Source organism: Cheilinus undulatus, linkage group 14 (assembly GCF_018320785.1).
Source record: "Cheilinus undulatus linkage group 14, ASM1832078v1, whole genome shotgun sequence".
NCBI classification, from domain to species: Eukaryota; Metazoa; Chordata; class Actinopteri; order Labriformes; family Labridae; genus Cheilinus; species Cheilinus undulatus.
The window spans coordinates 6,232,192-6,259,217 of NC_054878.1; the positions used below are offsets into that span (position 1 = coordinate 6,232,192).

The window sequence follows — 27,026 nt, forward strand, 5'->3', positions numbered from 1 at the left end:
ATACTAAACCCAAAGTCTGCTTAATTCAATCAGTGTGAACACATGGGAATGGAGTTCACTGTAGAGGTGGTTTCAAGTATGATTCATGTTTACTTGGTCACAGAATGCAGAAAAAAGTGAGCGCAAAGGTGTCTGAGTTCAGGGTATTCGTCAGTGAATAGAGTTGTAAATTCAATTCTGAATGTCTCATCCCTTTGAAATCCATTCTGTCTATGCAGCATGGGCACATTTCACCCTCTGATCTGCACAGTAGATCTGAGAGTAGGAAGAAGGTCATTGTTAGCACCTTAAAAAAAAAAACACATTCATAGTAGCATAATGGCATAATAAGTCAAGTGGAATGGTTGCCATGGTTGTGTCTTCTCTGTTAATCATGGCTGATTTGTAGACGTAGTTTCACCTGGACATGGTGAAAAACGGAACATTTGGCATCATAATTTTCTCCTTTATTCACATTTCGTGTCTGAAAGGGAACTTATCAGTTCCAGCTTTTTTGGAGGACATGCTGGTGGCAAAGTAAATAAATGACTCACTGTACCGATGTTGACTAGTGAGGACTTAGTTTATCAGTCTGCTTTATCAAACTCTCAGTCATTGTGTTTTTCTGCTCCCGTGTTCACTCTCACATCTCCTTTGTCTCTACATCGCCACGGCACAAGTGATGTCAGTGTAATTAATGGGCAGCACAGTAATCAGGTAAAATATGTTCTCTCCTCTCCAAGTTTCACATCTGTAATAACAGCAACATACAGCGAGTGTGCCCACTTTGCAAAGCATTTCTATTGACCTGTCTGGTGCTTTAACATGAGCTGTGTGCAACAACGGATCGACTCGGTTTGACTTGAGCCCAGCGCTGCAGCTATTCATCTTATTATGACTAAAATAACTGTTTAAACTTGTTGTAACTCATGTCTCTCTTGTCTTCAATCCATTATAATTCAAGTTTCCATAACTACCCATCATTTTTATTAGGGATGCACAATATTATCAATCTGGTATCGGTATCGGCAGATATTAGCTTAAAAAGGCAATTATCGGTATCAGCAGATATCAAAATTTCTGCCATCCAATATTTTGCCTGTGTATTTCAGCATATATCAACTGTAAATTTTGTCCATTTACACAAATAAATTAGTGGAGTTTTAATCTGGACCAATGGACCTATGTCAGGTGAGGTCTTTTTTTTAATATATCCTCATTCTTTAAACTTTACTGTGTTTTTTAACGACTGAAGTTTGTTTCCTTGGTCATCCTTAAACCTTAAAGTGTCTAAAAGGACTGAAATTATCTGTCCAAAAGCATATTTAAATATCGGCATCAATATCGGTATCGGCTAAAATGAATCTAGAAATATTGGTATATCGGATAACAGCAAATATCCAATATTGTGCATCCCAGATTTTTATAAATGGGCTGAAATCCCAATCAAATACTTTAAAACTGTAATGAAGCCTCCTGTCCGGTGTTAATTTTGGCAGCTATTTTTAATCATAGTCTTAGTTTTAGTCTTTAAATTATTAAATATGGGAAGCTGAGCATTTAGCATGTTGTAGAAACATCACAGTAGCTGCGTTTCCATTACCCTTAAAAATGTGCAAAATCTAAATAGCGCAATGATGGAAATGGAATGGAAACACCTGAATTTCGAAAAACCTCTCACATATTGCAAAACATTTTTTATGCTCTCATGAAGAGATTTTTCAGATGTTTCGATATAGAAATATATTGCAAAAGTGCAATGGAAAAACTTTTTCTGCATTTACAAGTCACAGGACGTAAAATACAATGTCACATGACTAGTTCACTCTGAGACAACATGCCGTGGTGCGTGTAGACAGAAGAGGAGATGAGACTTTCCTTAACATTATACCTATACCCTTATACGTGGCGTTTGCCATGCATTCAGACTTTGCCTCTGGAATATAATCCGTTGCCTTCATGTTTTGTTCAAAATTATCAAGGCAAACGCTGTAGATGTAATCATAACCGTACCATAACGAAACAGGTTTTGAGCGTCCAGCTTCTGTGCAGTAAGGTCTCGTGAGATGAGATTTTACAAAAATTGCGAGGCTCATGACCAAAACTCCCTTCAATGGAAACACGTTGAAAGTGCAATTGTACTTAGTCAAAACATAAGAAATATCGCTTTTATTTTGTGAAAAACTGTGATGGGGACCCAGCTACTGTGAGGTGTTTTTAACTAGAAAATGGAAATAAAGTTGTATGTAGGATGTCAAGGGTAATCCTTTTGTATAATCACTCAACTGAAGTGAAAAGAGGCCACACATCAAAGCATGATATTAATCTGCAAACAAAGGCTGGCATAGCTAGCTGCTAATGTTAGCCACACTGGACATAGCATATCAGGCTCACATCATACCCGCCAGCACAACAACCCTGTGATGAATGCGACTGTTAGCGAAGTATTTTTGCCTCTTTAGACTTGTCGGTTCAGCACAATTTAGATAGGTGTTTGGTGTAGATGCCCGTGAACATCTGTAACGCAGGCTTGTTTTAGGGGTAAACGTGTGTTGTAACAGCTGAATATGTATTTTTATGCGTTATCTCTGTACATTTTTCATACTTGGATATAATACTGTCATTGTAAGTGGAAAAAAAATACCATGATGAAAATTCTAGGCTCTATCTTACAGCTTGACCCACCATACATATGCATTCATGTTCATTTCTGAAGATGCCCACAGCCAGTGTACTGAACTGGTGCAGGGCTGTGGTGGTCATCATACGTACATGTAAGAGTAAGTAATCAGTAAGTACATCTCCAGCCTTAGATGTTAGTGGAACATGTGGTAAATATAATTTCAGACAGCATCAAGTTATTTTTTACTCACAAGTGGTATTTTATCCTGTATTTTTAGGACAGGACTTTTGAAGTGATACCAGGTTTTCCAGACAAAGAATGAGTACTTTTATTTACACCACCAATACACCAAGCTGCAGACAAGGCTTCAACTTTGACTGCATACTCACATAATGAGGCAAACGTCATGCTTTAAAGTGATACTGAGTGCAGTATCTGCAATGTTTTATGAGTACAGGTACAAGCACTTAGGCTTGTTGTTTGCACCAGTACCCAATACTGGTATTGTGCATCCCTACTTCTGAGAACTGTTTGCATGGTGTGCACGATAGCTTCTCTGTTTCAGCTGGATAGAAATGATGGGAAGAGAAAAGAGAGTGATGACATTTACTGGCTGCCCAAGGCCAGCTCTGAACTCAAACTTATACAAGAAATGACACAGACCAGCCACCAGGAAGCCCCATTTTACACCCATGATTTTCCATGTGAGGATAAAAGTAGACAGAACAAAGAGAGTAAGCTTTCACCTCTGCAGAGATACTCAGGATTTATTAAAGAGCATCACAGTGTGATTTGGTTGCCATTAGGGGTCACACGTTGTGGATTCCTGATGCTAGATTTTCACAATCATTTTGTTGATTCATTCCCAGCAGAAAGACTTGCTTGTCCTCCAGCATTCTTGCTTTTTTTAAAGTTTCTTACCACATCCCATGAGCACCCATCCTCCCTTTGATTTATCTGAGTCTGCTCCATCTCCATCTGCACTCCTTTCTCAGCAGCCAGGCAGACGTGCAGGAATCCTAACAAGAACAAACGTCAGGATGACCAGCCTGCATAATTACAGCTTCCACTGGCCAACATCGCCTTGCAGCCAGACTCAGTTTTACCGTTTGGTTTTATGAAGATTGATCTATTCTTGCTTTGCCTGGTAAAGGAGATCTGGCACGAGGCATCCTCCAAGTGACCATCTGGTCAGGCTCCTCCTGTCTGCTCAGATGACTGGCTCTGCTGGTGCCGTCTGTCTCCTCTGCTGGGGAGACGTCGGGGGATAGCTGGCATGGAGGTTTATCCATGCCTGGCTCAGCTTGAGCGACGGGGACGTGCTGGCTACAAAGCGGTCATTAAGGGGAAATGGGGAGTAGATTCTGTTTCCCGTCATGAAACTGGGACAGGGAGACAATGGATTGGTCGCTTTTCACCTGCATGCAGCTTTCACAGTGCTCATCATAGAGACAGGTGAAACTCTGGCTCTTGAAAGGTCAGAATTACAAGAATCAGCCCTAAAATAGAGGAATAACCCTTAACGTTGTGCAGTGGAGCAGTGCAGGAAGTCGGCTTGTTTAGGAGTGACAGCGCTGGGACGCTCACTTTTCTCACTGATAATTTGTCAGGGTGTTTCTAGCTAATGTAAAAGTCCCCCTCAGAAAGTGTTTCATCTTTCATCTGTGCAGCTCCCTTTCAGCACACTCAGACTTTAACAGCCTTCCTCCTACAGACACAAGCACACAATACAGGCCCGCATAGTTAGTTAATAAACCTGTGTGCATGGAGTCCTCTCCGGCTCTCATTCATACTCTGACTGCTCATGTGACTCCGTCCTCTCTCTCCTCTGCAGCAGTTAATTTAAGGAGCGGATGATGGGAGTGAATCCATTAGAATGAGTGTGGTTTAAAAGGCTGTCCCCCTCCTTGGTTCACTCCTCGTCCTTTCACTACACTCACTCCGCTCTACACAGACATAAACCTCACTCTTTGTGACCATATTTGCATCTCTGCATGTTTAATTTCCGTTGATGCTTGGCCATTGTAGCCTGTTTTAAGAGACATCTTAATGCAGGGGCTCAACTCCACTAAAATGATCCAAATCCTTTTAAAAAGACCGGCACATCATGGAGGAACACACTCACCCACCGCCAGCTATTAACTCATTAGAACAGAGGCAGAGAACATGGATGCTACCCAGGCAGAGGACATATTGATTGGTTGGTCTCTTCATGCAGATTAGTTATTTCTGGGTGGAATCGACTATATTTGACAGTATGTATGCATTTCAAAAATATGTCCTGTGTCATAGACAGGCTTACGGATTTAGTGTGGGTGGTATTATTTGTGTTTGCCTGTGTTTTGTAAAGCAGCGGCAACGTCTGAGACAGAATTGTTCCTGAAGGGGCTTATACGGTTTCAGAGCACATTCTTCAGAAATGCTGCGGTACGTCAGCAGTCACCGGGGTGCAGACAAACTGTTTTCTAGCAATACTTCACTTTATGACGCCGTGCAGCTCAGAGAAAACTATTTGATCCAAATGACGGGCTGGGAAGTGAAGTACATCAAACGTCCTGGTGCTAAAGCTCACTCTGTAGGCAAAAGGAAGCAATTTTATATCAAAACATCACTAAGAAGGAATTTTACTGATCATTTTACACCAATTATTGATACTAGGATGCATGCATCATGCACCAAGTAAATAGTCCATTTAACTCTCTATATTGACTTGATGTTGTTAAGTAAAACTGATTGTTTCTTGAGTTAAAATTAGCATGATCCAAGCTAATTCTCTTACCTCCAATTTCCACATACAACAGCTGCGCTGCAATCCAACGGCGAATCGTACTGCGGAGCAAATCACTTCCTCTCAAGCCAGATGGAGCGGTTCCACCGTCTGCACTCTGGTCTGGCTCTGTCATGTCCCTGACGGAGACATGCTGACTGTTTAATGGCAAAGACCAGTGGTTTTCAGTCTTTTTTCCCAAAGGCACACCTAAGATCAAGCCAACATTTCAAGGCACACCAAAACCATATCATACAAAATAGCCACTAACATGCTAGAGTAAATCAAGTGTATCGCGTTAGTTCAGGCAGGCCACGGGGTCTAGCACTGCCGTATAACTGAGACCAGCTGACGGCAAGCTTATTCATTCTAAGCACACTATTGCAAATCACCCTCATGCTGCCATATTTAAACTGCTCTTGCCTGGCTACGCTTTGCTGTGCCCTTTTCAAGCCTCTTTTTACAGCCCTCCTCCACCCCAGCTCCTCCTAAATTCTGCCCCTGACTTTATCAGTGTCATAACTGCTAATAAAGAAAAACTATTTATAACTTCACGTGTGTTTCTTGACAAAGTGGTCCTGACTCAACTGAAGTTGTTGTATAGCTGTAATTACTTATGGTTGTACATATTCCCATGGCACACCAAGACTTGGCTCAAGGCACACTAGTGTGCTTTGCCATACCATTTGAGCACCACTGGCATAGACCACTGCCAGACTCCATCAGTCCATATAGAGCAGATCGATTAAAACAGCCAGAAAGACATGCAGAGTGTCCAGTCAAATACCAACATTCCAAATACAACACAATGCACGGACCCCCTATCGTAAATCTTAACTGTATCATCCTGCAGCACAAGTAAAAGCTCATCAGGAGGTCAGTAGGTCACAGAGCATCAAGCTAGTAGACTAACATGTACATCCTAGTCCATTTGTGGCCTATCGATTCAGTGCAGCTAGGATTTATGTTTCATTACGTGGATCTGTCTCAATCATAAAGCAAAGAGATGGAATGAGATGCCTACAGGTGAAGGGGTAAAGGGAGTGGTGGAGCAAGGACAGACTTAAGAAAATACTGGACAAGCTTTTACATGTAGGCAAGAGCTTTTGTGAAACAGTGGGCTGCAAGCTGGCTGGATTGCTGTTGTTCATATGAGTAATGCACCTTTAAAAAGTTTGCAAACAACAGGCTGTACACACTAGCAGAGTCATAACTGCAGCAAATCTGGTGACATTATTGTGCCTTGTCAGTCAACATTAACTCTTGGACCTCTCATGTCCTGCAGCCTCACCACCCTCTATCAACCACAGAAGAAGACTTACTTTATTAATCTCTGCAGGGAAATTCACAGTTTACACTCTGTTGTTGAACGGAGAACAGAAAGTGAACTGGCAACCCTCCAATTCCCAGCCCAAGTCCTTAGAGGCTGAGCTACAGCTGTCCCCAACATGTCATCTAACGTAATGGTTGAGCCTCAGGACCCACCATCAACTCCTCAAGGAGAAACTGAGAAATGAAAAATAGTACAGCCTGGACCTCGGGAAGTACAAAAGATGTTATAAAACAAAGAAACGGGACAAACAAGCATGCTTTAAGAGAATTTAATGGATATTTTTTATCACTTTTTTCTTTTGCAACCAACTGAAAATGGCTTTGAGACACTTAATGGTCCTGACTCATGAGTTGAGAACCAGTCTAAAGGCTCCTTCATGCTCTATGCTAGAAATGCATGGGGGCTCAGTAAACTCACTCCTGAATCTGCTGCTGTATGAGAGTGTGTTTGGTAGGATTACTGCCCCTTAATTCTATCACCTCTCTGAACCGTGACTTCAACTTTATACTGGCCTCATTTTTCATATTTCCAGGCTTATTTTGGACACTGAAGTAAGCTCCTACATGTTTGTAACCTCTGCTCATCGTACCCGCCTTCATCTTAGGTGTTTTGGTTGAATCTGTCCTTTATCTTGAATGTGAAACATGAGCATGCTTCCCCATGTGTGGCACACCCTCTGCAGGCAGTGTGAGGCCTACATTAGAAACAGCTCTCCCAGGGCTTTTTTTTAATTAACCAACCCTGGATTTATTAACTTCTTCTGCTCCACCCTGTGGCAGCCATCTTTCTGATTACATATGAAGGCAGCCGCTCCCCCAAACCATGGAGAGTGATGGAGGAAGAAAATGACTTGACAGCACTGTACTCTCATGAAGAAAACACTGACAATGTATTTCTCAAGCAGTCTGTATGTGGATATAACAATCGCTGTATTTTTAGCATTTCTCTGAACTGTCCACTGAGTATTTTTACACTTTTTCCCACCCCATGATGACATCCCACAGGAGGATTTCTGAATGAGAGGGGGAGAGGCTGTGATGGTTTCAGGGCTTTATCTCTGAGGGGAGGAGCTGCAAGGTTCTCTCTGCCAAGCACCGCCCCCGGTCCGGTACCATCCCACCACTCCGTTAATCTCTGGGGTCGCTCCATGACTCAGCAGAGGGAGAATTAACTACTCCACACCCCACTGTGGGTCAGTGAGGCAGACAGAGAGCAGCTGAGTCATTGTTATGAAGGCTCTGCTGTCTGTGTGGTATGAAGTGTTTACAACTGATGAGCAAGTATGGAGCACATCAGCACTGTGAAACAAAATGAAATACAGTGCCATTAACTGTCAGCTTGATTAAAAAAAAAACAGCTGATGGTTCGCTCCTCCACTCAAAGCAGCCATCAGTTTTTAATCCCACTAAACAATCGTATATGATGACTGTAAACAGGAAAAGATGGCAAATATGTTAGTCAAATAAAAGTGAAAGGCCTGTTGTGGTGTAGTCTCTGTCTGAAATATTTCCACATGGTCGAGAGAGGAGGGGATATCTTCTCTCCTCATGGTCTCAGCTGCTAGGTGTTAGCAATAACCTGGTTAGAGCTAGCTTGCTTAAAAGTTCAGATTAGTTGTACAGGAGGAATTTCAAAATAAAGCTGTAGATTAAATATTAAAACCTCAAAAAAAATGTTTTCTTGCTGTCATGTTATTGTATTGTGGTTTAACAGAATTAAATGAGATAATACATTAAAATGCGTTTTCAGGTGTTGCAACCCCCATTTTACCCTTAAAAACAACTGTGATGGCAAGCTGAACTCATACCCGAGTCACACTGTCTTCACTTTTTCGTAAATGCACCTGTAGTTTTAATTTTCATTTCTCTCCTGCTGGCATGTCAGGCTGCTACTGACAGTCATGCATTTCCTGATGTGGCCATTCACAATAAAAGCACTCAAACAAAATAACAACTCTGGACTTTTATTGTGAAGAACTTGTTGGAAAAGGCGTGTTTGTTATTGATTTGACTAGCTTTAGCAGAGATGCAGGTAAGTGTATGGAGCTACCTTATTTATAGCTGTTTCTTTAAATTTTTATGGACTTAAAACTCATGAGTGAAAACACACCTTTAAACCTTAATTTGAGATTGCTGCCACAAAAGACTAGAGACAAACTGAGTCGCTCCGTTGCAGCACACAGCGTATGTTACAGCCTCAGACTGGCCCACAGAGACGCTGTGCAAAGAAAGTACACTCGATATATGTTACTGTTATTACACACATTACACTTGGAGAGGAGAAAACTCGTGTTTTACCACCTCGTGCTGCTGAACTCAGACTGAGCTGCTGTCTGTCATAGAGGAGGGCAGTAAACTGGTATTAATACCATCAACAGTAGAATTTCTGCCACAAAGTGGATTTTTGCAACACCGTCATCAACGGTTTAAATGCCTACATTGTGCTTTGATGCACTCACGAGGCATATCCGCTCCCACAGCTGGCAGAGGGAGTGATTTGTGACAGCTCAGGCTGAGTCCAGTCATTAGCACGCTTAGCTCTTGTATTACGTGTAGCCAGGTAACTAACCAAAGGTCACCCACTCTTGCCGCTGTAACTAAGCACAGTTAGCAGGCAAAACGCAGGTTTTTTCCTCTCAAAGTTTGATCGCTGCACCACAACAAAGTGAGTGTGCCGCCTCTGTCAGCTTGCCTGGGGCTTTAACACAAGCTAAGTGCTGCTTTGGCTGGTCTTGGTTTGTGTAGAGCCCAGCACTGCAGCTATTCACCGCCTAAACAACCGTTTAAAGTTGTGTTTTAACCTATGAATAAGTGAATCAAAGATCCAGTTACAACATTAAATAAAGTCAGAAAAGTTGCTGTAAACTAGCTGCAAAAAGTCGCCGGTACGGCAGCCAAAGCTAAGCCAATTCAATGCTAAACACACTACTTTCATCAAGCTCTCCACAATAAAAGTCTGCAACTGTTATTCAGAAATCCTCAATAAGCACAATCACACTATCTAACTGGGATTGCTGGCATGTCAGGCTTAAGGAGATTCATCGTTTTTCTTTCTGGAAATATCCAAAGAATTTCCCAACAATAAAAAGGAAAAATGTATCGTTCTAAAGCTCATCAGCCCAAAGTTTGACTGCATCAGAATGATCAATCCATGTAAAGAAGCAGATGTTAGAGCCATCCGTTCTCTTTGCATCAACTTATGCTTCCTCCCTTTTTCTAATGCCTTCATCTCTCTACCCAAACATGTACACACTGTACTTTAGTCTCTGAAGCAGCTGCACACACACAAACACACACTTTTCCTCTCATTATCATTATTTTCCTCTCGCTCTCTCTTTCTTTGATTCTCAGACTCTCTCTTTCTCCCTCCGTCTCTCTCTGTGGTCTGACCAGCTGGGTGGAAAGAATCACTTGTTTATCCCTCCCGCTGTCCGTCAGGGGCTTTTGCTTTGCCGTCGCCTAGCAACTGCAGCAGAAGCCGGCATTGGCTGCTCGTGGTGTGTTGCTGTGTGTCAGAAAGAGAGAGAGAGAGAGTCCAGGTTGAAGACAGACAGACAGACACGTGCCGTCCTAGCCGCTCGCTCTCATCCTGAGTGCCTGCCAGCCTTTGTGTGGCATACCGGGATCATCAGACTCAGACATCTTTGGACTACACAATAGAGACTCAGAAATACTGACTCCAGATGAAACAGAGAGCTCTGAGCCTCAGTCTCACTTCATCTAATCACTTTTCTATCAATGAACAGTTGATTATTAACCTTTCATACCAGTCTTCAATGGTTTAAATGGAATAAAACATGCATGTGATTCATTTTTCATGTATTATTTGGATTTTATTCATGAAAGCTGAGGAAACATGCTGTATGAATGTAGAAATCAACTCATTATGGATTCAAATGATGATCAGATAGGGATCAACAGGCATCACAGACTGGTAAATGACAATAATGGAAGACTTTCACTGACAGCTAAAACTGAGGAACTAATACTAGAGGATGCATGGTGTTGGATTTTTGCTGATATATTTACAAATGTATCTTGGCTAATACTAGGCCTGGACGATATGGCCTTGAATATCATATCACAGTATTTTCTTGCCCTTTATGGTAACAGTAAATCACAGCATGACCAAAATTAAAGAAGATGATAACATTTGAATGTATATTCACGTTAAATCCCCCGTCTTCCGCTGAAACAAACCTGTGATGGCATACTGAACCCATGTCTGGGCATTAGATATCAGACACATGTTTATATAAGTCTCTGTGCGTTCACTCCTTTGTAACTGAACCTGGATTTTTAGTTTCCGTTGCTCTTTTGTGGAGGTGTGTCAAGCTGCTACTGAAAACACCACGTTTCCTGATGTGGGTATTAGAGTATTGAAACTAGGGCTGAACGGTTTGCAAAAATAATCTAATTGCGATTTTTTTCCCCCAGCTTTGTGATTCAAATTTTAAATGCGATTATTGATTGTAAGTGCAATTATTGTAGCTCATATTGCAAATTTGACATCAGTTGCTTTACTGAATGAGGATTATTGTTTTTATTAAGTAAAACGTACATAAAACATGAAAAGAACAATTTTTTTAAACCATTTTCTAAAAAAAATAATACACATGAATGTTTGCAGAATGTGCATAAAATCTCTGCTGCTGAAACATCTGCGATTTTTAAATTGCTGCATGCCATATTGTGATTTAATCTCATTTGCAATTAATTGCCCAGCCCAAATTGAAACCAGGTACCAATATAGTACTAGCACAAACACATCTGATTAGGGGTGGGAATCACAGGGTACCTCATGACACGTTACGATACATGGTCCACAATACTGATATTATCACAGTACAGCTATACTGTGATTATCGATATATTGCAAGAAAATTGTACATCACACAATATGTCTAACTAGGCAATACAAAACAGTTGTAAAATGGTCAAGTGCAAGATTTCACAGACTGACCTGAAGCACTGAACAAAAAGTAAATAAAGTCTAAACAGTGTATGTATGTTTGTATGTAAAATCAAACGGTACCATGTTTCGGTACCTAAACGCATCCTTGTGATTTTCCATGCTGGACGCGAACGCAGCATTGCACACACATGAGTAATGACGTCAGTAGCAGCTAAGTGAATCATCAAAGCAAGCATGGCTGATCTGCTCCCGCTGTTTCCTGCTCATTCGCCTCCCTCACTCTCTCATAGGAATCCTCACTCTAAACACTGGATTTGTCCGTTTATTATTGTGGATATCAACCATGGAAATATAGTAGATAAAGGGATACGTTCGTTCACTCAGTCACCTAACAGAGACTGGATTAAGGCACGATGTGGATTGCCTAGTGTAACCGCGTCCTAAAGGTTGCGCTCCATGTCTCTAACTTGGCGCAGCTGGCGCTGTATAAAGCGCTCTGTCAGGATGGATGTGTTCAGAGTGATTTTGAAGGAGTGACAGAGCCACAAGCTCGTCCTCGCTGCTTATTTTCATCACAGAATTAATCAATTTGCCAAATACAAATATAATGTAACAGACCCTGTGTGTGACGTTTATGCTTCTGCGTGGGCGGTCACATGACTGATTGATGAGTGAGGAGCAGACTCTGCTCTTACCAGGGAAAGATGACATCTTAGTTTTGTTGGAAAAAGAACTGCATGTGGAAAGAAGATGTGCAGTACACATACAGTCATGGAAAAAATTATTAGACCACACTTGTTTTCTTCAATTTCTTGTTCATTTTAATGCCTGATACCACTAAAGGTATATTACCTGAAGAATACAATGAACATGACAAAAAATGCAGCTGATTCCATAATACTTTATGTCCTATTTGACATGCTTAAGCTTAATTGTATTCCCAGGGTATATAAGAGGCCATTTCATGTCATAAGCAGCACTGCACATGCAAAGGCCTAGAGTGGTTTACTGCTTACGTTCAAGCCGTAGCACAACTCAGAAGTTGTCAGCTCTAACATAATGCCTAAAACAATTATGAGACCTATTTATCACTGATAATAGAAATGATCAGTGATGGCCTTGTTTGCTCTTACTGCTCATACAGAGGCAGGAACATGAATTTCAGTCTGTTACATAAGAGTCCGTACAAGAGCCTGAAGAATTTAAGGGTTAATTATTTCACATTTCAAACCTCATTTACCAGAGCTTGACTGTAATCTTATCCCCAAGGATGCAAAGACAATTTCCATTCTTTCTACATTAAAGTGATAGTGTGGTTTGATGAGAGTGCTTTTAGCTTACACATGAACCAAACTGTAGACTGTCCTCCTCAGAGAGCTCCAACATATCCTTCTTTTTCAGTTCATACAGTAGAGGCCTGATTCAGTGGAGCAGTCTGTTCAGAGGAGCTCATTGCCTTTCAGCACCACATCTCATCTTGCATCAGCCCCTTTCCCTCCCCTCTTTCCTTCCCTCCCTGCTTGGAGGCAGTCACATGTATCGATGTGCAGAGAGATGCTGGGAATATTTCTCCCTCTTTTAGAAGCTCCACTTCGGGTCCAGCAATCTCAACAATCATGCAGGAGCGCAGCATGCAGCATCTGTCACAGCGTAGCATGGAGAACTGGCACACTGTGTGTGTTTGGGCCAGAGGATCAGTGCCAGAAACTTCCTTTCCCCTTCCTCTGTAGCGGTGATGAGAGTTGGGAAGGTAGGCACGTCTCTGGGCATGTGCAGACACGTCTGGGCACGAGTCAGGCTCCTGCTCCACACTGCCTCCTCCTGTTCAGCTGACCCAAACTGGCGAAGATCTCTGTGTGCCCTCGTTCTCAGTTGTCTTAGTTCTGACTCTGCTGTTATTATCCCTCATGCAGCAGGATTAAACTCTTCGCTGGCTCCTGCAGCAGATAGAAGCTGCGTGATAACCACAGACGGGGGATGAATCGGAGCGTGTTGTCTGCAGCACGGCTCACCTCAGATGACTCCCAGCAGCGGCGTGCATGTCTGTCTGTGAGCACTGATGCTACTCCACCCCCTGTTATAAATACTGTATCTCTCCCTCTTTCTGTACCGGCTGACCTCACTTTACATCACTCAAGACCTCAATCCTCTCTGCTCCTCCCACAGACCCTGGCTACACTCTCCATCTCTGTGTCTGTTGAGTTATTTAGCTAATGGGCTGCTTTAACACTGTGTGCATGTAAATCAGGGATCATTGCATCAAAGGCTCAGTGTTACAATCATTTGTCCTCGTCTCACCCCTCTGAAAGAGAAAAAGTTTACTGGATCTGCTGCAGACTACTTACAATAATGGCACCCTTGGAGGAGATAAAATAGAGCCAGGAGAGGAAGAATTCCCATCATGTGCTCAGCTCAGGTTTCTGAAGGACTCTATCACGATGAATGCTGAATGATAATTTGTCCTAGCATAAAATCCACTGAAAGGATGCACAGTTTTGTCATGTTGCTTTGACTTTATTGTCATTTTTTTTTATCATATTCCTCTTCATGCAGGACAAACTTTATTGTATACATCCCTTCAGGGAACATCATGAAAACAGGGATAAAGCACCAATTTAATCATTTGGCTCTTCCAACTCATGGCTTTTTTGCTAGAATGATAGATGCACTGTTGGCTGTAGTTAAAACAATGAAATTCTGAGCATGTTTGTACACAGTCCAGCACAGTCGGTGGCATTTTGTGCTTGGATTTTGCAAATCTGCCAAGAAGAAGAAAGAAACAAGAGACATGTAACCTTGCAAAGCAGATGGATTCACCCATTTCCATGTTTCTCACTGGCGAACCCATCTTGCAAAGCTCCCATTTGAACTGTTTGGGCCCGGTTGGAAGGGGACAGGACCAATCAGCGACGAAGGGGCAGTACTTTTTGGCGTGGCACAGTCAAGCAGCAACAAGAGACCGGTGCAATAATGGTGGAGGAGATTAGCGTGGATGCTGCTAAAGTGCTAGTTTTATCAGAACTTGACAACATTTCTTCTTTTAAAGAAGAACAAAGAACAGCAGTGAGTTGTTTTCTTTTCAAAAACGACAAAAGTTGTGTACTGACATGTCTACAGTCGCCATGGTTAGCGATATGCAGTTCTGTATGGGGTTTACTTCTCCATAGGGGCAACGACATCACGTGTTTTGTTGCTCTGATTGGGCTGTAAAGATGTGACAGACAGAAAGTTCATCCAATCACCCTCTGAGTTTTTTTTCAAAAGCTCCGCCCTTTCCCAGGTGCTGTATATGGGAGGTTTTCCAGATGGATGTGCGAAACAAATCCATCTGGAGTGTCAGGTTAAGGGGGTCCTGATTCTAGTTGGATTGGAGCGGTAGGGTGAATTGTTGAAGGCTCATAGCCCTCCAAACAGACAATTTCTAAATAGAGTGAAATCTCCCAGAATGCCTTTGGAACCACTGGCAAGATTTGGAAATGAGGGCAACAACATCATCATCATCATCAACATCATAATTTAATGTTATTTCAGTGAATTGTGGTGCTTTTGATTTGGAACAAGCACTTGTGGAACTTGGTCATCAGAGAAATGTCTGCTATTGTTGAAGCGTTTATGTAAATGCTGTAATGACGTATCAGGATCTTTAACGGTCGTCACTTTTCAAAGGGGGAGATTTCCCCACTACCTCTTACATCTCTCTGTGTCAGGGGCAAAGAGTGGTCAGGGTCACAGTTAGACATGAGACTGAGCCTTTGTCCCTGAAAAGTTATTTGTTTAATTTCCCAGGTTTTCGTTGGTGTGCTAATTTCTCGTCTTAAATTTGGTTCTTTTTCTTCTTACAGTGCTACAATAATGATAAAACAGCATTTCGACCTAATTTTTTATTACCAGCCTGATGCTAATTCGATTTGTTGCTGTGTTTGTGTTGCAGGTCAGAAAACATGTCTCCACCTTCACGGCGTGTTTCCTTACATCTACGTCCTGTACGACGGCTACGGCCAGCAGCCGGAGCGCTACCTGAGGCAGGTGGCCTTCAGCATCGACAGAGCCCTGAATGTTGCCATGGGAAACCCCGCCTCCAACACCCAGCACGTTTTCAAAGTGGTGTTGGTTTCTGGCATGTAAGTGGCTACTCCAGCACAAATAAGACTGCCAATGGGATATTATTTTCCAGGTTGATATGAAGAATGATAATTGCGTTCTTTGTCTTGTTTCAGGCCGTTCTATGGCTACCACGCCAAGGAGAAGCACTTTATGAAGATCTATCTGTACAATCCTCAGATGGTCAAAAGGTAAGGATACAGCAGATTGATGCAGTTAATTGTGAACAGGGCTCATCCTGAGCTGCACTCGTTTGATGTTACCGAGAGCCAGACTGTGTGCGCATGACTCCGCCAGCTCACTAAACTGAAATCGATCTGTGTGTATTCAGTTGTACAAATTGATCGGTTGTGTGTGTGTGAGCTTCGGAGTGCACAGGAAGACTGTGAATTATTTGCACAGAGCAGTCAGCGTTAGCAGTGACGCTGCAAGTGAAGCACTGATGCTGAGTGGAGCAGAGAGCAGGTGACTCACACAAGAGAGGGAGGCAAAAAGGGAGAAAGGAGGAGGCAGAAGGTTGGGATGATATTTAGTTTTAGGAAAGATAGGAAATAAAATCAAGGTAACAGCAGACTGAAGGTGAGGGTGAGCGAGAAACTGAAGCTAAAAGAGGACTGACGGACATCAATGAGGAGAGATTTAGAGAGAAAGGAAGGAGAAAAAGAAGAGATGAGAGTGGCAGGTGAGGCTGCCTCCAGCCCTCCTCACCCCCTCAGCTCTGATCAGTCTGTCAATCAGTCTGCACACTGCCCTGACCTTTAAAGGGGAAACATGACTCCAGGACAGAGCTTGAACATTCACACAGTCAACTCCTTCCCCATTCATCTCTATCTACTATGCATTCAGTGTAAAAGTGACATTAAGTGTGCTTATGGATGGTTCTGGAAAGCTCGTTCTTCTGTTTAAACATTTGATTTAAATTTAAAGGTTCAATGCATTGATTCCTTTCCCACTAAAATGTGGCAAACAAGGAAACCTTTGTTATACATTTTTATTTGGGTACTTCCATTATGAAGCCCGGTTTTCATAATGATGCATTTTTGCACAAAAATTTGCAAACAGCAGTTGTTGCCTTGGCTCTCAGATAGCGATTTGGTTTTTCCACATGCTGTGTGCAGTGAAGCGGCTAGTGAGAATATGTGGGGGTGAATAAGCCACGAGCTAAGAGGCTAGCAATGCCTTTTTAACAGCTTTTCTCCCTCATGTTGCTAAACATCATTTTAAAACTTAACAAATAAATCCAGTGAGGTACTGGCTGGAATGAAATGACAACTCATATCAAGACAACCTATGGGGAGTACGATGTGTCATTCACGGGCAGCCAGTTCTAAGAGCTGGCTGTTTTGAGAACAATAGGAGCCAGCTCTCATTTGAGAGACAGATTCTGTTGTTACATTTTTGTTGTTGTTTTTACAGGGGAAAAAAAAAGGCAAAATGGTACCAAATGAAGAGTGGTTGGGAGCTCAGAGAGCAATTCTTGCTGTGATTTCCAAACTAGGCCTACAGATGGACATGAATAAAGCCATGAGTTTTGTTTATTAGCAGAATACCACAGATCACATGAGATGATTGGTGGTCTTTATTGTTTGCCAATATGTTGTTGTCTTTAAACAACCAATCCAGTCCTGAGACAGACATCAACCATCCCTGTAAGCAGTCTGAGCTATTCCTTAACATTTATTTTCTGTATGCATTGTGCTGCATCGACACAAAGCATTAAGGGTTACCACTTGGTATTCAAATGCCCATATTATCCTTTGTGTTTCTAGTAGGGCTGGGTAATTAATCACAAATGAGATTAAATTGCAGTATGGCCTGCTGCAATTTTCAAATCACAGACATTGCAGTAATTCCTTAAAGGGAAATGTGTAAAATACCAGTTTGATACTTTTTGCAGCAGCAGCAGCAGCAGAGATTTTTTACTCTACACATTATGCGTACATTAATGTGTTTACAAAAAAATCCTACTTTTCCTGTTTAAGTATAAAATTTTCTAAAAAGTCATCATCCCCTTCAGTATGGCAATAGATATCAAATTGATTTATGAGCCAAAATTGCAATTAGATATATTTTTTTCAAATCCTTCATCCCTAGTTTAATCTAATATTGTGCTGGTTATAATATAAAATGATTTATTGCTCGTGTTTGTTGAACAATAAATAAGATAAGGACCGTGAAAAAGTTATCGCATAATTGCAGTCGCAATATTGGGTAAAGAAATCGCAGATAGATTATTTTCATAAAATTGTTCAGCCGTAGTTTCTAGTTATACCCTGACATGGAGGCTGCCACAACAAAAAGTTGAAAGACCATTGCACTGAAGCACAACAAAGCAGCTTATTTCTTCAGCTATGTGTTGTCTTGCACCATTTTTCTATGTTAGCATAAGCCTGAAACTTCCCTTAGCTTACCTTTCCAACAGCAACAAGTAAAACTCTAATGGTATTGCAGTCAAAACTTTTGTCCAAGGGAGAAGGTAGTCCTCTCATGAAATCGCACCATTTCATACACAGCTATTTTGTTTACCTTAGGAAATGATGCAGACGTTTGTATAATTATCTCTGATCATTATGTGTGCTGATTTACTGTAAGGTCACTTGTGTGTGCTGTAGGGTGTGTGAGCTGTTACAAAGTGGAGCGGTGATGAACAAGAGCTATCAGCCCCATGAAGGCCACATCCCTTTCCTGCTGCAGTTCTTCATTGACTACAACCTGTATGGCATGAATCTGGTCAACCTGGGGGCCATCAAGTTCCGCAGGGGCCCCAGTAAAGGTAAGATACAGAGAGAAAATCAAAATAAGACACATGCATAGCTTAGGGCAGTGCCAGGGGGGCGCAGGGTCATGATGGGGGGGGCAAGGCAGATTTCCATGTCTTATTTTAGTACTTTGTCATAGTTTAAGGTTTCTTAGAAAGTGTCTTTTTGTCGATGAGGTGTGACATTTGTCTTCAGCGTCTCCTCCTTTGTCCTCTGAGAATATCTCAGAGCAGACCCCTGTGGTCCTGAGCAAATGTCTGTGCTATCACAGTAAAATTATGTAAATATGGGAGCGCAGATGGTTGAGTGGCTTAAGGCGCCTCCCATGTACGCGGGCGGCCCGGGTTCGAATCCGACCTGTGGCCCTTCACCGCATGTCTCTCCCCACTCTCTTCCCTGTTTCCTAATCTATCCACTGTCCTTCCTCTATCAAATAAAGGCATGAAAAGGCCCAAGAATAAATCTTAAAAAAAAAATAATGTAAATATAATTTTAAAACGCATGCACACATCAGTGCCATTGCAATTACACTAACACACCTAGATAATGTCGTTGAAGATCAATTCAGTCTTAAATTATCACCCATCAATCAGTTCCAGTTTGGCCTTGGCATTCTGCACATGCTTCATAGCTACTGTGCCAAGCTTTGACTTCAAATTGAGCAGCATAAAGGCCGGTGTCTACAGCTTGCTTTATTTCCATCTCTTAACTTGGCCTCTTGCATCTTTGCATGTTTAATGTTCTTTAGCCTCTTTTGTTAACCAGATCTTTTTGGTCATTTAGATTCTTTCTTACACAACCAAAATAAAATCCAGTGGAGTCTCAGTGCCTCCTGAAAATCAGTCAAAAAGCTTTCCAGAAACAGGTGGAAAAGACCTGAATCAGTGGTTTGATGACAGGACAAGAATGAGAGGAAGCAGATATTGACTTTCGGAGAAGGTTCTTTGCAGTCTCATGGGTCTCTCTCTCTCTCTTGTGTGCTGGAGCAGAGTTCTTGGTGCCCTGTCAGCCCTACAGACAGATGAGACAGAGTCCCAGGGGTTTTTGCAGCTGCTGGAGGATTTACCTTCAAACACTTAGACTCATGAGGCTGACACACTTCAGGTTGCATGTGTCACCTGTGAAAATATTGGGAATACTCGAGTGCACTTGTTATGATGCTGTCTAATTTTAGTTAACATGTACCCAAACTTTAAAAAAATACTCATGCTCCCCCTTCAAAGTGAATGATTCAGATTATAAGTCTGTTTCAGACGATGCCATCTCAAGGTTAATCACACTGCCCAGCTCCTACATACTGTGCCCGAGCATGGTATCATCTTCCCTTAAATACAGTCATCAAAATCTGGTCTGTTACTTTGATGATTAGTATTGTGAAGTACCAAAGCTTCACAAAAATGTCCGCTCTTTGGTCTGATTTTTAACCAAAGTGGCCTCAAATAAAGAAGAGAGTCAAATTAGAGCTTGTGCAAGGTTGTCTTATAATGTGCTGAAGCAAGATTGTGCTATCACGTTCCAATATGGTGCAAACAGACTATAAGAAGTTAGGTCTCACAGAGTAGGTATAGGCAACATGGCAATAACTAACCCTATCCCTACCTACTTTTTGGCTTATTTTTGTCGCTTTGGTCAGATACAGCTCTGCCTTTACTTAGAACCATTGAGCCTTGTTCACCAATTAGATTTTTCTTTAATTTATTTAAAAGAAAGAGAACTCTAGGTGGGATTCATGGCACGTTCTTTAACTGCTTTAGTTGATGAATGCCAGGTACTTGTAAGATTAGTGCATGCACACATTTGCCCATATAATACATGAGACTGCAGGGCAGTGGGCAAACACAGACATTAAACAGCAATAAGAAGAAAAGATAGCAAGATATAAGCACAATAAATTGAAATAAACTGTGAAGATAATCAAAATACTTTGGATTTCTTCAACAGTTCTAAAATGGATGTAGTGCTGCTACAAATGATACCAAAAGAGGAAGGTTTAATAATATTTTATACAGTGGATATCAAATACATGCATTGGAAGAAATCACTGGTACATCAGAAGTTACATGAATCTGGCTGTAAAAGATAAGGATGCAATCATGATGAGTTAAAAAAAAAAGTTAAAATGAGGGGGCTGAAGCAAGAAACATGCGAAATTTAACATTTTGCAGCCAAGATCAAGCATTGCATGTTTCAGTGTTAATTTTGTCAACTGAAACTATGACTAAAAATGTTCTGTGAGAAAGACTAGACTTACTTTTTACTACTATTTTGCCATGGCAAAAACTCCACTAACTCTAACAAAAATAAATCTTTTATGACTAAAACTAACAAAAAATAAGTTATGTTTCCGTCAAGATGACTAAAACTAGACAAAAATGTAATGCAGTTTTTGTCAGACATTGAAAATCTGTGATATTTCTCCACTGTGGGTGAATCTGCATAAAAAACAATGCATGCTGTAGAAAGTAGGGAACCCAGTTTGTCAGAGAACGTAGAGCCCACTAACATGATTTGGTGCCAGATTTAGGCAAGAAAATAAATGCTTGGACTGAAAGTAAAGTCTAAAATGTAAGGACTTTCATGGACTAAGACTGAAAATGCTAAAAAGACTAAAATGTTTTTGAGTTTCTGTTGACTAAAAAGAAGAAATGACTAAAATGTGACTAAAACTTAAAGGCATTTAATCTAAAGACTGAGTCTAAAATTAAAAATAGCTGTCAAAATAAACACTGGCATGTTTAAAGTAATACTTGACCATAATAAAGTCATGCATTTTAGCATTTTGTTTAATTATATAAAAGTATTAAATTGAAAAAAAAAACTGCATTTGAATACATTTTTTAAAATCTTTTACTTTTTGTCTTTCTTATCCTGGCACTTTTAGTGGTGATGGGTGCAAAATCGAACTTTTTTCGTGTCATATCAAATGTTGGTAAGAGTGCTCTGGGGTGTTCTTAGATTTTGTTTTTGGCTAAGAATGAATCACAGATCAGAAAACTTTGGTGAATCTCAGACTCTTCTTAAGAGGGTTACCTTCTTCTTGACAATGATTGGTGAATGAAGCCCAGTGTCGGGAGGATCAGTTGCAGCACTTATACGTCCCATTCACAACATGTGCACTCAGGCTTATGCTCCAACTGTGCCAAATCCCACCTCTGCCATCTGTGCCAGAAGCAAGGAGGTGTTATGTGGGAGCATGGTACTGAGAACTTGTCAAACAAACTGGACTTTGGGAGTCAGGGGTGCTTCAGCTACAGATACAGATGCCTGGTGTGAGTAGGCCCTGAATTGCTCAAATATATCTGCTGTTTTTTTTTTCTGCACTCAAACAGGGCCAATGTATTTATAGAATTAAGAAAGGGAAGAGGAGTTTGCCGGTAAAATACTAAAACATGTTCCAGTAGTTGAGGCCTAGAACCTCTGTTTTAGTTGCTGAGTTATTGGAACACCTATTTACATGGTAATTCTCAATGTAACAGTATCGGAGTTTATAATTCTCTCATAACTACCCTTCCTCCAAGCCAGAACAACCTGATAATAATACCAATAAAAATGCTGGGATAACATGTACAGGGCCTTTTACAGGCTGTCTAACAGCTGTTATGTTTCAGGTTTCTAATTCTTCCTAAATAGGAAGCACTTCGGGTTTGCTGTTCAGGCTGTGACCCGAGCCGTCAGTGGGCCTCTCAGTGGGAGTGACAGACGGTCATTTTCCTCCTCAGATTCTGGGTAAACCTGACCCTCACAAACCCAACTTTACTTCCTCCTGATGGGGACTAAACCCTTCATTCCCTGTTCCGTTTGATCCCAGCTTAGTCCTAATCTGAGACCAGTACCTCTGCTCATCATCAGGATCGGACCCCTCGCTCCCAGAGAGCGGAGAAGAGGCTCCTCCACATGTGAGGACATTAATGATTCAGGACAGGAAATTCCTCTCTCTATTTTAATAAAGTTCTTTTTGCAAAATCCTCACGCTTGACTCTCCTCTCACAAAAGCAGCGCTCCCATGTTTGATCCACCTCCACTCTGATGCAATCAATGGAAAGAGGGCTCCTGTGTCCCGAACAACAAAGAAACTCAAATACCCCAATAATGGCTACACCTGTTTACATTTCCTTCTCCCCTCCAGCTTCAACTCTAAAGCATGTTCTTAAGCTGGGATCAAGTCAGGGAATGATAAAGGGGGCTGGACTGGTAAAAGAGGCCACTTTGAGATGAAAAGAAGCCCTCAGGTGGTGTTTTAAAGTTGACTTCACATCTCAAAATCGGGTTGATGCAATAGTAACTTTTATGTTTGCCCCATTAAAGTCAAAACGTGAAATCATAAAGTGGCAGGAATTTGACCGTTGAATTACTTCACATCTAATTTTAGCTGTGTCACCGATGGCATCTTTCAGTGTTTATCATATCCTTTTGTTAATCTGAACCAGGATCACAAACTGCCCCTTTGGTTCAAGTCCGTAAAAACACTGAATGAAAGACTGAGCATTCAGCATTTCTCGGACATTAAGTTAGGCTTCCTTCTTTCCTGATCTTTACAAAGTTCTGAATTTTCTACAGACATCTCATCTGGTGTTTGGAATGAGTACAGCTGTCTGATTGAATCAAGGCAACAAAAGCCAAACAACAGTCTTAAAAGAACAGAAAAGAAAGCTTTTACGACATTTTCAGAGAGGAACATGTCATTCTATTCTGTACAGAAGATTAGATAATCACAGACATATATCTAGAATAATTTGACATGTGGAAACAGTTAAATCAAGTTTTAAGTGCCTACATCCAGCTTTTCCTCTGTCTTGTCAGCCAAAATACAGAGATAAATTTCTCTAATGACCTCTCTCTGTGTTGGTTTGTGTTTCCAGAAGACGCCACGGTGGCCCCGGACAGACAAGCTCCCAGCAGTCGTCCCAGCATCAGCCCCTGGAAGAGCCCCTGTACCTCCAAGCTTAATGACAGCACCCTGGGGGGCACGTTTGTCCACTGGGAGGAGAACGCCATACCCTGGTGAGGTTTGACCCCACAGCTGTGGCTGCAGGACTCGTCTTCTGCTGGACAACATTCTCAGTTAATTTAGAAAAAGAAAATTGATTAAAGATTGCTGAAACAAAATTATTTGCAGATAAAGCATGGTGCCTCACAAGATAAAACTGACCTTTCTTTTGTCTTCTAAATTGCATTTTTTAGAGATTGTTGCTGCTAAACTTACTGTAAACCAAACAGTCTACATCTCAAAACTTTTTTTTTTTAAACCTCCATTGTTTGTGTTTTTTCTGTCTGCCTGCAGCTCTCTGGTCCTGGAGGATGTGGAGAAGCAGAGCACGTGTGAGCTGGAGGTCGATGCCGTTGCCGTAGACATCCTCAACCGTCTGGAAATCGAAAGTAAGATCTCTGTGGAAGCCCACCTGTCTTTAACTGTGGTGTAGCTCTCTCCAGCAGCCGCAGGAATAAGACAGAAAAGGTGAAAGGTCGTCTGCTGAATCATCAGCTCTGAAGGTGCTGCAGCACGTTCAGCAGGGATGTTTGATGGAACGCAGGACCTCCCTCTGATGCTCTCCGCACATCAGATCCATTAGCAGCCCTGAACATAGACACAGAGGAGCTGACCTATCACCTCCTGTCACTGAGGAGCAGAGAGAGGAAGAGATTATCCAGTAAAGACGGATACTTCACTGAATTGACAAAGACATCTAGAGCAGATGGTGCTCCCTGACAAAGCCATGCTCAGCTAGAAGGGATGCTACTGTTGTTTTGTTTTTATAAGCATCTTTTCTTTGCTTGTGGTTAAATCTCTGGATTTGGTGACAGTGTTTTTGGCCTCTGATTCTGTTTTTAACACTCAAGTTTATATACAGAACAAAATAGATTAATCTAGATTTTTTGGAATAAGAAAGCCTGTCCTTACATGTGGTTTCTATGAGTAGCGTCGACACATTACTAGAATTTCAAACCTGTTTAAAAACCAAGGCACAAAATCAGATCAAATCAAATTGGCTGTTCTTGTAAACACGAGGGTGCAGTTTACCCTTGGCAGACATGATTTCTGCGTGTAAGAGTCGAATATTTCTCCATCATGTAAGTCTCATTGGTTTCTATAGCAACAAGAGTGCAGAGCTTTAAAATAATCCGTCAGCACACATGTCATCAGGATGAGACCCTGTGTCAGCCACACAGAGGTCTTTTTATTTAATGTTTGTTTGTTTGTTTTTTATTCCACACGCATGGAAGCATGCATGCAGCAGGACCTTCTGATTAACATCATTCTGGATGTAAAACATAAACCACAGTAAGCATCTGTCTTATAGTGGAGAAAGGAAAGTAGAGGCCACTCCAGGGCAGCAGAGCTCGTTTTGTGAGTCATACTTTCCCATCTGCTCTCTAACAGTATAAAAACAGCACTGCTGGAAATAGAACTACAGTATGTATGGTTTGAATTTTATGGTTTAGGTCTGGCATTGCCCTATTTTTCTCTAGTTATGATCCACTTATGTAAAAACCAAAGACGACTTTGTTATAAATGAAAACTCTGATATTAAAGCATGAAGGAACAGTGTGCTTAGCTGATGCTCTGCGCCATGACTCTCCTCTCTGTCCAGATCAGATTGGCAGAAACCCTGGCCTGCAGGCCATCTGGGAGGACGAGAAGCAGAGGAGGAGAGAGAAGAACCAGACGTCTCAGATAGAAACCCCCGAGTCACAAGGTGAGAACAGTCACAGTGATAACGCTGTTCATGTCTCTGCTTTTTTAAACAGTTCTGACGAGGTTGAACAAGGTTGGAAAAGTCTAACGTGGGGATATTTTTCTTCCTATTTCTAAACATGAAGTGATCAGGCATGTAAGCTTGACGTCTGATGTGTCAAAGTGTGTTTTCAGGTCTACATGACCATCCTGTGCCATGCTATTCTTTCTTCTAGGTAGCACTCCTTCTCACAGTTTTTGAGTCGTCATAAATAATTAAATTGCCACTGTAAGAAGGGATGTGAGTGACTAGCTGGATGAACAGTTACTGTACATTTAGATCCCTTTGTTGTCGACACCAGAATTACGAGTCAGATAAAATAATTATAACGATTTTTTTTATCAGTCCAGGTACACAATCCCAGTCAAATTCTGTCTAACCTGTTATGCAGCCGTCCACTAGTAGTACCTACTGTAGTAATTCTCAGTGACTTCTGCCTCACTGTCTCTGTAATCCTGTTCAAACAGTCTGCTTTAGCACTGATAGCTACTCGCAGGAACAGCAAGGTTTAGCACTATTTTGATTTAGAAAGTGGGAATAAAGCTGTCCAAAGGCTGTGCCAGGTTATTCTCATATATAACTGAAATATTGGGTGGCGTTATTCAGCTCAGGAGTGTGGATGTTTGTCAGCTAAATGCAATTTAGTCATGAACACTCATCATACATTTAACCATTTTACTGCAAAATGGATATACTGTTTTGATTCCTGATCAGTTTTAAGATGCAGCATGCTTTGACTTTCCAGTGATCACCTCCCTGAAAACCCCATATGGATGGATACATTTATGACAATGCATTTTAATACAGTAACATTAGTTTAGAAGCAATTAATCTGTAGTAGCATGGATCTGAAAATAAGGCTGCAACAAGCTTTATACTATAAAGGAGGAGACTGGGGTGGTGGAGTAAAGTTTTGCCAGCAGCAGCAGCATGCTTCATCAGCATTGATGCAAGCAGGGATTAGTGAGAAGAACGTCATATTTAGATGGACTGCTGCAGTGAGAGAAAGAGCTGTGATTGGTTGTGGGAGCTTGGAGGTGATAATTGGGTCCAGCTGTCCATCAGCTGATCACAACTTGGCGTTTGACCTCTGTTTCCTGCATGAACTAACACTAAGCTTCTTTTAGATGTTCCGTTTAATTAGATGGGAAATTAAACACCTAGGATCATTGCTAACAGCAAGACTCTAACGTAATGATGCACATTTAAGCCTATGAAATACTCGTTATTTATATGGAATTACATCCTTGAATTTTCGTCTTGCTGCAAATCTGATCCCCCAATAAAGAGAATCAGAATCTGAAGCGCAACCACTTCATACTCAGGCCCCTTGCCTGAGTCTTCTAAGATAGGTGGTTTCGGGGCAACATTTGGGCGTGGTATGCAAGAGATGTGAATGGGACCGGTTACTGTGGCTTAGTAGAGTGTGTCTTCTCTCAACTGAAAAAGCATAGCTTCAATCTCCAGCTCCTGCAGTCACATGTTGATGTGTCTTTGGGCAAGACTCTTAACCCTAATTTGTCTACAGTGCTCTCTCAGTAGCATGTGTGCATGGATACTCTTAGGTGATACTGATGGCTGCTCTACATAACGGTCTTCACCGTCTAAGCACGAAAAGGTGAGTTTGACTTAAAGGGTAAAAATTAAGCAGACGAAGAGAAAAGCGCTGTAAAAGCTCAAGTCCATTAACCATAACTGTATCTGAGGTTAGTGTACCTGTCAGTGAGTAGAGCTGCAAAGGCGTTTCTTTATGTCTCTTTAGAAACAGCATATTCATGCAGCAGGGAGCCATTTCATCCTCTGAGCTGCGCTGTAA

The 27,026-nt window shown here is 41.5% G+C and overlaps 1 protein-coding gene across 2 annotated transcripts in view; it reads left to right on the forward strand.

Annotated features, from left to right (window-relative positions):
• rev3l (REV3 like, DNA directed polymerase zeta catalytic subunit) overlaps nucleotides 1-27,026 on the forward strand; it is a 117,475-nt gene that overhangs the window by 32,890 nt on the left and 57,559 nt on the right. For both annotated transcript variants that reach the window (XM_041806144.1, XM_041806145.1), the window contains exons 2-7: nucleotides 15,548-15,737; nucleotides 15,834-15,908; nucleotides 18,330-18,490; nucleotides 23,336-23,477; nucleotides 23,758-23,852; nucleotides 25,067-25,171. In XM_041806144.1, coding sequence (XP_041662078.1) covers nucleotides 15,548-15,737; nucleotides 15,834-15,908; nucleotides 18,330-18,490; nucleotides 23,336-23,477; nucleotides 23,758-23,852; nucleotides 25,067-25,171 — 768 coding nt within the window. The remainder of the gene's footprint in view (nucleotides 1-15,547; nucleotides 15,738-15,833; nucleotides 15,909-18,329; nucleotides 18,491-23,335; nucleotides 23,478-23,757; nucleotides 23,853-25,066; nucleotides 25,172-27,026) is intronic.